Here is a 14,400-nt window from a genome sequence, read left to right on the forward strand (position 1 = left end):
GCTGCTGTTTATCTAACGAAGATTAGAAATATGAATGTATCTGGCCAGGTGTGGTACTCACACCTGTAATCACAGCACTTTAGGAGGCCCAGGCAGGAAGACTGCTTGAGGCCAGGAGTTTGAGGCCAACTGGGGCAACACAGGGAGACCCAAACTCTACAAAAAATAAAATAATTAGCTGGGTGTGGGGTGTGGGTAGTCTTAGCTACCTGGGAGGCTAAGGCAGGAGGATAGCTTGAGGCCAGGAGTTCAAGGCTGCAGTGAGCTATGATTGGGCCACTGCACTCTAGCCTCAACAACACAGCAAGACCCCGTCTCTAAAAAAAAAAATAAATTAAAAAAAAACAAAAAACATAAAAATTACCAAATGCTAGTAGGGATGCAGAGAAAAGTGAACTCTTATACACTGTTGTTAGGAATGTAAACCAGGAATGTAAACAGCCACTATGGAGAAAGCATGGAAGGTCTTCAAAAAACTACAAACAGAACTACCATATGATCCAGCAATCCCATTACTAGGAATTTATCCAAAGGAAAGGAAATCAGTATATTGAAGAGACATTTGCACCCTGTTTCCTGCAACATTATCCACAATAGCAAAGATATGGAATCAATGTAGGAATCCAATAGATGAATAAAGAAAATGTAATACACACACACACACAATGGAATTCTATTCAGCCATAAAAAGAATGAAATCCTGTCATTCCTGGCAACATGGATGGAACTAGAGGACATTATGTTAAGTGACATAAGCCAAGAACAGAAAGTTAAACACCACATGTTCTCACTCATATGTGGATGCTAAAAAATAGAAGTAAAAAGTAAAATAGAGGCTACTAGAGGCTGGAAAAGGTAGGGAGAAGAAGGGTTTAGAGAAGAAATTTGTAAAAGTAAAATAGAGGCTACTAGAGGCTGGAAAAGGTAGGGAGAAGAAGGGTTTAGAGAAGAAATTTGTTAAAGGATACAAAATTACAGCTAGATAGGAGGGTAAGTTCCAGTATGCTATACCACAGTTGGATAACTACAGTGAATAATATATTGTTATTGTTTCAAATTGCTGAAAAGAGGATGTTGAATGCTCCCAACACAAAGAAATGATAAATGTTTAAGATGACAGATATGCTAATTACCCTGAACTGATCCCTATACATAATATGTAGACACATCAGTATGTACCCCATAAATATATGTGTTATTTATGTCAATTATAATTAAAAATGAAAATTTTATTTAAAATATTGTACATATAATCTGCTCTTTGGGATTACTATCTTTATACTATAGATAAGGATATTGAAGCTCAGAGAAATTAAGGATTTTTTTCCCCCCAATCTACTTTAAAAATTTAATCTAGTCAATTTTATCCTAATTATGCCTTCAAGAAATAACTGTAGAAGAAAAGCAAAGTACAATTTAGAATTGGAAACACCAATTTGAGGACAATTATGTGGACACTGTGGAGCATGTTGCTAAGGCAGAATGGAGTGAAACATACTGGGAATAAAAGAAATAGAAGCAGAGAGTAGAATGGTGATTAGCAGAGGCTGGAGGTGGGGGCCAAGGGTGTTGGGGAGATGTTGGTCAAAGAATAAAAAAATTCAGTTAGATAAGAAGAGTAATTTTGAGAGATCAGATGTATAACATGGTGACTATAGTTAATAACAATATGTATATATATATTTTTTTTTTGAGGCAGACTCTCATTCTGTTCCCTGGGTTAAAATGCACCGGTATCATCATAGCTCACCGCAATCTCAAACTCCTGGGCTCAAGTGATCCCCCAGCCTCAGCCTCTCAAGTAGCTAGGACTATAGGTGTGTGCGACTGACACCTGGCTTATTTTTTATTTTTTGTAAAGATAGGGTCTCACTATGTTTCTTAGGCTGGTCTTTTACTCCTGGCCTCTAGCAATCCTCCTGCCTTAGACTCCCAGAATGCTAGGATTACAGGAGTGAGCCACCAAGCCCAGCAATAGGTACTGTATTCTTGAAAAGCACTGAGAAAATAGCTGGGTACAGTGGCTCACACCTGTAATCCTAGCACTGGGAGGCCGAGGAGGGTGGATCCCTTGAGGTCAGAAGTTTGAGACTAGCCTGAGCAAGACTGAGACTCTGTCTCTACGAAAAATAGAAAAAATTAGCCAGGTGTGGTGTTGTGCACCTGAAGTCCCAGCTACTCCAGAAGCTGAGGCAGGAGGATCACTTGAGACAGGAGCTTCTTGAGGTTGCAGTGAGCTATGATGATGCCACTGCACTCTGCCCAAGGCAACAGAGTGAGACTTTGCCTCAAAGAAAAGGAAAAAAAAAAACAAAAACTGAGAGAGTAGATTTTAAGTATTTTCACCAGGAAAAAAAAGATAACTTATTTTTGGTGCCTCTGTTAATTAGTTCAATCTAGCCATTCTACAATGTATACATATGTCAAAACATGTTGACATGATAAATATAATTTTTGTCAATTTAAAAATTAGTTTTTTAAAAGTCTATGTTTCAGTCTCCTTAGATAATCAAAGAAATGAATCATTATTTACAGTTAGAGGTTCCTATTACCATGACTTTAATTAACCCCTATTTAGTAAAATTACCATAACTATAAACTCTTTAAAAATGAAAATGGTTTCAGTGATTCTTTCAAAAATAGTAGGAAAAGGAGAAGGTAAAACTGGAATACTTAGCAGTCACTCTGGAAAGAAACTTTAAGGAAGAAAACCAGATAGTATACCCAAACTCCTTTCCCTAATAGAGTTACACACTTGAAATCCTTTGGAGAGAAGAAAAGTTAATCTGGGAACCAGTTCTGAAAACATCATTTATTTCACCTTGTAGAAAGCCCTATTTTCCTATATCTTTTTAATAAAACTATCATTTCTTTATAGAGTACTAAGAAAACAATACATAAACCTAAGTATCCTATGAATTGCATATATAATTTAGTGTACTGTTTCCTTGCTGAAGACATTTTCTTAAAATTTTGCTAATTTTTCTTTGACATAGTTATTTAATACAAAACACACAAAAGAAGAAATTAAAAAGAAAAACTTTTGGTAAACCTAAAAAGGCTTTTTTTCTTTTATTTGATCCATACCTTCAATGGAATTGGAAATTTTTTATAGACTTTCTGTGAATCAACAGAAGTGAATGGTGGTGAGGTGGATTCAATTTTATTATGGCTCTGAGGTTTGAAGTCCGAGACTTCAGAAATTATATCCTTTAAATTAAGTGATGTCTGTTGTCTCTGCTTTGCTGATTGATTAGCTATTGGATTAGAATGGACTCCGGATTGCAATGAAGACCCAGAAGTTACTAAATTCAAGCAATGGTCCTGTTGTTTGTTCTTGTTGATAGTGCTTGGGTTAACCACAATATTGGATTTTCTTTCACCATTTACATTGTTTTCCTCCTCACTTGAATCATCTGGTAAAATAATTCTGGAAAATTTCTTTTTTGAACATGCACAATTTTGTTTCATCATTTGTTTTAGCATTACTGCACGTCGGGTTTTATATTTTTTACTCCCATTTGCAAAGCAATCTTCATTTATTAAGTTAAAATCCACACAAACTTCTTCTTCACTTGATTGGCTTTTGCAAGACTCTCCATCAACACAAAAACTATCTTCTAAATAGGTTTCATCTTGCTCAGGAATCTACAATAACACAAAAATTTTAAATAATCAAATAGGTATTTAACATATACTTTTAAGCACATGAGATCTTCATTAATATTTATTTCATTTACTTTATTAATTTAGTTACTTATTCAACTAATATATACTGAGTACATTCTTTATGGAGGAAAATGGAAAGTTAAGGGATAAAGAAAATGGATGATTTACCCCCTAGAAATTTATAATCTAGTGCAGGTAGCCAGGAAAGTAAACAATAATAAAAGATGATAAATTATAAATGCTATATAATAAGCACAATTGAAATACAGAGTACATATTACCAAGCTGAACATGCCAATTTATAAACAAACAGTACTAATATGAATTTGTTATTTATAAATGAAATATAATCTAAGTTTTAGACTATAACATTTTTATGAAAAAAATTAAAGAGAAATATGAGTGTATGAAAATTTAAAAAATAACTAGATGGTGAAATTCTATTCACTTCCTTTAAACATTCTAATTGAAAATTTCATAGTTATATTTTAGTTAGCTCAAATTAAAGAAAGGATAATTTGATCAAATTAGGACTAAAAGGGATCTTGGGGATTCATTTAGTCCACCTTCCTGACTTTGAGCAGAAATTATCCCAAATAGCGCTGATAGTCCAGTTTTAGAAACAAAATGGAGGCTTCATTGATAGGAACATATTTCAATATCACCACTAGGAAAGTCTTCATTATACTTCTATAGTTCATACCTGTGAGAAAATGTTTATGTTGCCATGTTTCTTATGGATTATTTTGTACTTAGTGCTCATCAATGGACTACGCACAGATTTCATGTAAATAGCTCTCATTTCAGAATCTGTATAATGATAATAAGAATTTAAAATAAAATGGCAAAATTATTAAAATGAAAACCAGCAAAGTATTTTCCTTCAGCCATTTATACATGATTTAAACACAAAAGATAATATATATTGAAAGATGTCTAAAAGCAATTATTCAAAAATGCAAAGTTAGGAGTTTTGCCTTTGAAATCATATCATCTAGTTGGGTAACCATAGATAATTTATTTAAGCTCTCTGCCTTAGCTATCTCTCTATTCTGAAAAAATGATGATTAGGACAGTGCCTTTCCATTAAAAATAAAGGTATATAAAGACCTTAGGACTATACCTGATTTACAGAAGTATTCAAAAACACACAAGAAATCCAGGCAGAAAAGAAAACATGAACTAAAAACATTAAAAGCCATAGCCAATAGTATGTTTCATAATTTTCAGTTAAGCAAAAATCAGGAAACATGACAGTTTTTATTTATGCCTATCATTTTTAAAAGTTATAGTGAAGGGTACTTAAGAAATGATACATAGAGGGGAGGAGGGGACAAAAAAAAGAAATGATACATAAATACAAAAGATATATGAATTTCAAGGTATTTTTTAAAAACCTTTGAAATCATACATATTTCAAATGCACTGTGTCTAAAATGGAGTTTCAGATCTTTCCACTCTCCATCCAAAGCAAGTATCAGATAACAGCAACTACATCCTTCCTGTTGCTCAAGCCCACTGACTCTTCTTTGTCTTTCTAATCCATCGGAAAATCCTGTCAGCTTTATGTATCCAGAATCCAATCCTTCTCACCCTCCTCAGTGCTACATCTTGGTAGAAGCCACCATCATTCTTTGATTGGATTAGTGCAACAGCCTCCTAACTTGTCTCCTTCTACTTTTGTTCCCCCATAGGCCATTATCAACACAGATGCTAGTGAAATTCTACTAAAATATGTCAGATCATGATCTAGCTGCTCACTATTTCACTTCCTCCTACTTCCTTTCTCACTCATTCCAGTCACAATGCTGTTGCTGGAACAGGCCAGACGCACTCCTGCCTCAGAGCCTTTGCACTGGCTATTGTCTTTGTATCAAAATTCTTCCACCAGATTATATTGTAAATCTGCAAAAGCCACTTCTGTTAATGAACATCTAGGGCATAAAACCTTATCATGCAAATCATATCAGTTATCAAGGATATAGTATTGAGAACTTTATCTTTAAACCCTTTTTTTCTTTCAAGTCATGAACTTTGGGAAACTTTGCTGTTTTAAATAACATCAGAGATTGCAAGAGCATAATAAATGGTGAGATCTGTGAAAGATCAGAATACTGAAGAGCCAATCAGGGTGTTTCTCACTTCTGTTATAGCCAATCTGAATCATCTGCTCTAAATTATTGTATATAAGATCTGTTCAAGCAGATCTCCCCTATTTGGCAAATTTAAAAAATTTATCTTTGTGTCTTAGTTTAACAATCCGCATCACTAAAGACCTCTTCCTCTAGTGTTTGATCAAATGTCACATTCTCAATGTGGCCTATTCCTAATGACTTTAATTATAATTGCAACTTGTCCACTATTTATACCCTCAACCCCACCGAGGCACTACAAATCCTTTTCTTGTTCAATTTGTTCCATTTTTTTCTGTAACTTTTTCATCTTACAATATACAAATAATTTCATTATTATAAGTATTGTCTGTCTCCTTCCGTTCAAATGTAAGCTTCATAAAGAGACATTTTTGTCTATTTTGTTGACTGATATATCTTTCTCAAGTGCCTTATATAGGCACTTAGTAGGCACTAAACACTTGTTAAATGAATATTTGATATTTAAACCACCCAGGTCAATCTGGAGAGAAATATTCAAATTTGCAGAAGCCTATAAATTACCAAGTCTAAAATAAAGCCAGTATTATAGAATTTGAATAAAAATGACCAAATAAATATTTTGCACATGGTAAATTTAATTCCCTTTAAAGTCTAATTTCTTTGAAAACTTAAGATATTTAAATATAACCACAATAAAAACATTGAAAAAAATTTAAAGCATCATTATAACATTTACCATTTATAGCCTGTGAAAGTTGAGTCTTATCATTTAAGAAATCAAGTAATGAAGAATCTTGTTCATTTTCTGACTCATCATTTTCATCTGATGAAACACATTCTGCATCTTCTTCAGAAAGTTCTGCTTCATCATCTAAAAACCTCCGAGCTACATGCTAAGCCAAATTAGAAAACATGAAGATATCTCTGAGAAAAATCATTTTATTTCATGATTGGAAATAGTTCTGGAAAATGAATACCTTGTCAATGCTTTTAAAATAAAAAATAATAAAAATAGAAAATTCCAAGAAGAAATGATAAAGTAGCATACCTATTTCAAAATTTCCCCTAATAATTCTGTTATGAGTAAAATAAAGTACAAGTCAGCGTGTCAGCTTCTGAATGTTTCTTAATAAGCATAAAGTCTCCTGAGTCTTCTGGCTAATTGGTTTTTGTCAGGAAAAATTCCACACCACAAAAGAACTAATCAGAAGGCAAAAGCACTGAGAACACTTTTCCAAGTATTTGAATATTGCACAGGGATGAGAAAAACAATACAATGATTGTAAAAGCAATTATTCTAACACTTGTATTTCTGTATCTATACTTTCTTCAATTTGATCCATAAATTCTCAATACATAAGTTTTTTCATCTAGTCATTCAAAATCACACAACACTGTAAGATAAAAGTATCAAAACACAGAGAAACAAAAATACTACACTTTCAGATTTTCATGAGAGTAAAAATAACTAAATTACGGGCCAGTTGCAATGGCTCACACTTGTAATCCCAGTACTTTGGGAGGTCGAGGCAGGAAGATCACTTGAGGCCAGGTGAGTATAGCCTGGGCAACATAGTGAGACCCCATTTCTTAAAAACAATTCAAAAATTAGCTGGGGGTGGTGGCACATGCTTGTAGTCCCAGTCACTTGGGAGGCTGAGGTGGGAGGATCACTGGAGCTGAAGTGTTTGAGCAGGCAGTGAGCTATGATACCACTGCACTCAAGCCTGGGTGACAGAATAAGATCCCAACCCTTAAAAAAAAAACAAAAAACACTATATTGATATCAAAATACTTTTAAAAATTGAGGGTTTTTTTTTCTGTAAAGAAAATGCATAGAGAAATCTACTTTGATATGAAAACCTGAAAACAAGATATTAATAATGATCTTTATTAATAAGATATATATGTATATATATAAAATGAAGAAACTAAGAAAGATTACCTTTAGATGACTCTGTCTCTTTTGGATTTTGCTGCCCCTTCTGGCATTCTTGTTACAACCTCTGGAGTCTTCTAATTGTGGATATGGTTTGTAAAAATTCTCACTCTCATCACTAGATGATAATTCTAACTATAATAATTCAAAAAGATTCTTGCATAAGAAAAAAATAGTTAGATTATTTTATCTTAGTATATTTCTCAAAGGTTGGCGCGTTTATTTTCATTTTTTCTTTTAAAATATTTGGCCCAATATTTTCTTCTTAGACAAATGAAATTGCTCTCACAACTCAGAGTCATCTTATAAAAACATACTACTTAAGAATTTAGCAGCCAGGAGCAGTGGCTCACGCCTGTAATCCTAGCACTCTGGGAGGCTGAAGCGGGTGGATTCTTTGAGCTCAGGAGTTCGAGACCAGCCTTAGCAAGAGCAAGACCCCCGTCTCCACTAAAAAAAATAGAAAGAAATTAGCTGGACAACAAAAAATATATAGAAAAAATTAGCCGGGCATGGTGGTACATGCCTGTAGTCCCAGCTACTTGGGAGGATGAGGCAGAAGGATCGCTTGAGCCCAGGAGTTTGAGGTTGCTGTGAGCTAGGATGACGCCAGGGCACTCTAGCCAGGGCAACAGAGTGAGACTCTGTCTCAAAAAAAAAAAAAAAAAAAAAAAAGAATTTAAAAACTAGTAATTTAGGTAATCTAAATGCTAAAATAATAAATTAGGTAATATAAGTAATACTAGTATAGCCATTCATTCAATTTAGTATTACATCAAAAATACTTGATGAAAATTTATATATTTAATTTAACAGTGTTTTCTTCAGAAGATCCTCAAGGGCTTCACAAAATATAATTAAGTCTATAAATTTGGCTGTAAACATCAGTCCAAACATACAGGAATCTTTTCAAACCAAGAAACCAATATAATAATAAATTTTTACTATGAGGCCTACCATTATATGTCTTACAGAATATAAAACCGATCAAAAGAAGCAAAAGTTTATCAAAATAATTTCAAATCAACAGGAATAATTTTAGTCTGAAACAGATTGATCATCAACACTGATATTTTAATTTACCTCTGATAAGTCAATCAGAGGTTCTAGTTAAGGTAGCAAATTAAAGCAATTTTTCTAGTGAAGTTTTATGAGTATACAAAGTTAATATGAACTGGTTGCATTTTTAATTATACAGTCTCTGACTAACAATGGTTTGGCTTATGATTTTTTGACTACAACGGTGCAAAAGCAATATGTATTCAGTAGAAACTGTACTTTAAGTATCCATACAATGATTCTGTTTTTCACTTATAGTACAGTATTCAATAAATTACATGTGATGTTCAACAATTTATTATAAAATAGGTTTTGTGTTAGATGATTTTGCCTAACTGGGCTAATGTAAGTGTTCCGAGTACATTTACAGTAGTCTAGGCTAAGCTAGGCTAAGCTATGATGTTTGGTAGGTTAGGTATATTAAATGCATTTTCAACTTATGATATTTTCAATTTATAATACATTTATCAGGATGTTAGTCTATTGTTATGTCAAGGAGCATCTGTAATTTTGCACAAATTATCCTAGATTGTATTAGAGAATTAAAACATACCAGATTTGCTCATCTCCAAATTTAGCTGTCAGCCATAAGCTGAGGACAAATGAATATTATTAGCCTTAAGACCTGCACACCTACCCAAACTTCAGATTCACAGCCATCAATGCCTGCCAGACACTGTCACTTTACTATTCCACAAGAACCTCAAACTCAAACATGTTCAACATGGAATCACCATCTCTTTCTTGTCTTCTCTAAATTTGTGACACACTTGCCAAACAGCCCAATCCCCAAACCACAGGGTCATCTTGGACTCCTTCCTTTTCTTCTTTCAAACCCATTCAGTAATCAAATGAAAGACTTCCAAAAACTGACCCAAGTTTTTCTCCAATTTTACTTCCTGGAACTCTTTTGTCTTTACAATCTAAAATAGAGACAGTGTTTCTCACCTTTGAGTCATTCTTTAAGCTGTTCATTTGTTAATGCTTTCCCTTCTCCCTTCTTTTGCCTAACTGCCACATACACTTTAAGATTTAACTAAGGTATTATCTTCAAGCTTGCCAGAGCTCCCAAGATCTAGGCTAAGGAATTAACTTTTCGTATCACTCAATTTAAAATATTATACTGAAATTATCTGTTTATCTGTCTCTTCTATTAGACTATAGGTGATTTAAGACAGCATCAGGGCCGGGCGCGGTGGCTCACGCCTGTAATCCTAGCACTCTGGGAGGCCGAGGCAGGTGGATTGTTTGAGCTCAGGAGTTCGAGACCAGCCTGAGCAAGAGCAAGACCCCGTCTCTACTAAAAAAGAGAAAGAAATTATCTGGCCAACTAAAATATATATATACAAAAAATTAGCCGGGCATGGTGGCACATGCCTGTAGTCCCAGCTACTCGGGAGGCTGAGGCAGTAGGATCGTTTAAGCCCAGGAGTTTGAGGTTGCTGTGAGCTAGGCAGATGCCACGGCACTCACTCTAGCCCGGGCAACAAAGCGAGACTCTGTCTCAAAAAAAAAAGACAGCATCAGGATATTTTCTTTATAGTATCCTCAGCATCTTATACAGTAGACACATAGTAGCTATTTAATGAATGTTTGCTGAATTGCTGAAGTGTACCAACAAAGGTAGGATGGTTTTAAGGGAGTCTAAAATTATCCAATATTTACATTTATTGTGCTTAGAGTGACTGTATCTCTGAAAACAGAAGATAGAAATTCTAATCACATAGGACATAATATCAATTTTTCTGTTAACCATATACTTGTAAGATTAAATACATGTATTTATACACATGTATCTCTTATAATACTTATTCCAAAGGAATTTGGATTACTATGCATTATCTGTCATTTACTTACTCTGTTTATAGGAACCCTGCGCTTTTTGACAGCATGAAGTGGAGAATCAACTTCACTATTTTTCTGATCCTAGGTAAATAAATAGATAAAGTAAAAAGTAACAAAAGTCTCAGCAGAAGCTCAAGACAGAGAATGAAAAAGAATTGCCTTTTATATGATTACATTATTGTAATTACTGAATGACTTACCTCAGGGGATTTGAAAACATTTTCTTTTGCTTTTTTATTTTTTCTTCGAAAAATCTCATCATCGTCACTTTCATTACTTGTTAGTAATTGTTCATCTATAATTTATTTTAAAAAATAATGAATCTGGTCAATAGATTTAAGTTTATCCAATGATAACAATCTATTTTATTAATGGCTACAATAAGAATTATTTCTGGCAATCTCAACATTTATTCACTTTCCAAAAAGATAGTTGTTCAGAAATAAGTTTGGCTGAAAAATCAGCATGGGAAGAGATTAAAAAAAAATAAAAGTGCCAGTGAGGAAAATAAGATAATAGCTTTTGCTAGTAAACACATATTTGAATGAGGTTCAAGTTTATAAATTAACTGAAATGAGGGCAGAAAAAGGTAGAAAAATAATTTTATTAGTCAATGAACCTAGAATTTGCCTCTAAAATCTACTGTATTTTTTCTGTCCTTTGTGTCTTACTCTCTTCCTATTTGAAGGAGTTAAAGCATGAAAATGCAGGCTATAAAAGAATATATGAAAAGATTCTTTTTTTATGTATGGGTAGATATGTATATGTGTGTTTGTATACAAGCATGAAATAAAAATCGGTAAGATATTCAACAAAATACTGTAACTAGAACTACACATTCAGGGGGTGGAGGAATATTAAAAACAAAATCCTCATGGATGAATCAAATGCTTCACATTTTCAGGTTCTTAACCAAAGTTCTATTTCTGTACTTTCATAAAGTTTTAATAGAAGACACCTTTTTGTGCTTTCATGAAACCTTCCATAAAAGCCCTGTGGCAGTTATATGTTCACAAATTCTTTGATACTCCTCTTTGACAAGTGAATCATAGTTCCTCTTCCCTTGAGTGTGGCCTAGACTTAGTGACTTGATTCTGACAAGAGAATATAATGGAAGTGAAAGTGTATTATTTATCAGTTTAGGTCATAAAAAGCATTGTGGCCTCAACCTTGCTCTCTTTTATTGCTTGCACTAGGAGAAGCCAGATGCTATGTTCTAAGTACGTAGCAAGCAACCTATGGAGAGGTCCACATGGCAAGAATCCAAGGCCTCCTACCAACAGTGATATGAGCCATCTTAAAAGCAGATCCTCCAAACCTATTCAAGCTTTCAGATAAATGCAGCCCTGGCCAATGTCTTGACTGCAACCTCATGAAATATCCTAAGCCAGAACCATTCAACTAAGCCATACTTGAACTCCTCACCCACAGAAAACTTGAGATAATAAATGTTTATTATTTTAAGTCATTAAGTTTTGCGGGTACTTTGTTATGAAGCAATAGGTAAATAACACAGATTTCGGTACCTAGAAATAAGGAGTTGCCCTAACTTAAGCTGAGAAAGTAGCTTTGGAACAAGATAGTGGGCAGAAGACGAAAGGACTTTCAGGAGAGTTTTAATGAAGGCTTGAAGAGCCTCAAAGAAATTGTAGGAACAATAAGGCCATTGAGGAGGCAATGGATACAGCCTTAAAGAAAAGTAAGGAAAATCCTACTGGAAATTGGAGGAAAGGAAATTCTTTATGTAGTACCAAAAAGTTTAGCAACATTGCAGTTAACATGAAAACCATAAAATGTACCTAGTAAATGAGGCAATCTAGCTAAGGAGACTTCTAGACAAAATATTTTAAGATACCACCTGTTGCTTTTTACTGTTGGAGTAAAAGGCAAAGGAGAGAAATAAAGAAAGGACTATTAAACAGGAAACAATTGGGACTTGCTGATTTTGAAAATTCCCAGCCTCTCCAGGTGGCAAACAATGCTAAAATTAAGAAATCTTCTAAGCAAAGATCAAATCCAGAGGACTGCTAGGAAAATATTCACAGACCTTCTAACAATCTTCAGGAACTGCCTCTAGACATCTCAGCAGAAGCTCAAGGTAGAGAAGAGCTTTTCTTCCAAAAATTTGTGAGCATGGATAGTGTTAATGGAATGAACACCAATAAGATTCACAAGAGACCCAAAAAGATTTATGAGAATTATATTGGAAAAAATGCATATAGTTGCAACTGAAAAGGACAGAGACACTAAAAATTGAAAAGAAGCCTTGGAAACCACAAATTTTTACAACAGAAAGCAAGTTAAGAAAATTCAAAGATGCTGCCTGTTATGAAAAGGACCAAGCACCCAAGAATCATGGAGAATTATTCCTAGGCTTTGAGTCCTAATGAAGAAACTTCCAATCTTGGCTCTGCTGGATTTCAGAATGGCCATGGACTAGCGATTCTAATGTACCTTTAATCTCTCCCCAACCCCTTTTGAACACGCCATCTTGGAAGCAGATTTTCCATGCCAGTCAAGCCTTCAGATGACCACAATCCCAGTTGAAATCCTAAGCCAGAACCACTCAGCTAAGCAACTTTCAAATTCCTGACCTACAGAAACTGTGAGATAAATGTTTATTTTAAGCCACTCGGTTTTTTGGAGTAATTTATTAAACAGCAATAGATAACTAATACAAACCCACCCAGTAAATTTCTCTTTATGCTCTATTAATAAAAACATCTGCCTAGACAGATAAACTTGAATGATTCATTTCTGCAGATAAGCACTATATAAATCAACTAGTTTTTGTTTCTTCATTACCTTCTAAGTAAGCCGGAGTTAAATGCAGGACTCAGCTATAGTAACCAACTCATTCCAGGAGACTTTCTTTTTAACTGCTTTAGTGCTATTTTAATGAAATATTTTTATATGTATAACACGGCAAATGACTTTAAATTCTCTCTTTGAATTAGGTGGAATAAAAAATCCTAAAAAAATTCACTAATAAATAATTTCCCAATATATATATATGTGCTCATAATTATATGGCTCATGATTAGTAGTTAACTACCATGCTAGAAGGAAAGTTTTAATTAAAATCTGACACAATAACAGAAAAATGATTTCACCCATTAATATAGCAGTATTAAAGCAAACATTGAAGGCTCACAGGCGACAAACACTTAGTAAAAATACATGTATCAGGTACACTCCAAATTATGCAGAATAGTTAGGTTTTAAAATTAAATATATTTCCAAAACTTTCTTTGAAATGCTTTCATCTTAAATAGAACATTCATGAATCATGCCTTCCATGCTAATGAGAATAATATAATAAGGAAAAGATTTACAGAAGAAACTCTCATTTTTTTAATGTCAGGATATTATGGGGGCACAAATATTTTGGTTACATGTAATGCCTTTACCTTGCCCAAGCCAGGGCTACAGCGTGCCCTTCCCTTATACATTGTGTTCCGCCTCCTTTAGTTGTGAGGAAACTCTCATTTTACCCTACAACTGCTTTCTCTTCAACCGTAAGGAGTAAAGTTCATAAATGGCCTGATACAATAAGAATCTATAAATAGAGTTGTGTTATGTAGCAGGATTTAAAGGATACTTAAATCACCTTAATACCAAACATCTATCACTATATTTTCTAATTTTTCCATAACTATAAAGTTAGATCACAAAAATCCAGAGATTCCTCTAGATCTTCTATCATATATGGTCTCAATCCTCTGAATACAATTTTTATTTCTCAAATATTTTACTACATAAATCCTCTACTTC

At 33.9% G+C, this 14,400-nt stretch overlaps 2 protein-coding genes across 2 annotated transcripts in view; one reads left to right on the forward strand and one right to left on the reverse strand.

Annotated features, from left to right (window-relative positions):
- Window positions 1–12,064, forward strand: part of MIS18BP1 (MIS18 binding protein 1) — a 70,965-nt gene extending 58,901 nt beyond the window's left edge. The window contains exon 17 of the transcript XR_006739121.1: window positions 11,823–12,064. The gene's annotated coding sequence lies outside the window, so the exon portion shown is untranslated. The remainder of the gene's footprint in view (window positions 1–11,822) is intronic.
- The window catches only part of FANCM (FA complementation group M), a 59,126-nt gene that overhangs the window by 4,748 nt on the left and 39,978 nt on the right, over window positions 1–14,400 (reverse strand). Inside the window, exons 15-20 of the mRNA XM_045567893.1 lie at window positions 10,827–10,921; window positions 10,639–10,707; window positions 7,729–7,857; window positions 6,520–6,676; window positions 4,373–4,479; window positions 3,088–3,648 (exon numbers count right to left, since the gene is read on the reverse strand). Coding sequence (XP_045423849.1) covers window positions 3,088–3,648; window positions 4,373–4,479; window positions 6,520–6,676; window positions 7,729–7,857; window positions 10,639–10,707; window positions 10,827–10,921 — 1,118 coding nt within the window. The remainder of the gene's footprint in view (window positions 1–3,087; window positions 3,649–4,372; window positions 4,480–6,519; window positions 6,677–7,728; window positions 7,858–10,638; window positions 10,708–10,826; window positions 10,922–14,400) is intronic.

The sequence above is a fragment of the Lemur catta genome, chromosome 1 (assembly GCF_020740605.2).
Source record: "Lemur catta isolate mLemCat1 chromosome 1, mLemCat1.pri, whole genome shotgun sequence".
Taxonomy (NCBI): Eukaryota; Metazoa; Chordata; class Mammalia; order Primates; family Lemuridae; genus Lemur; species Lemur catta.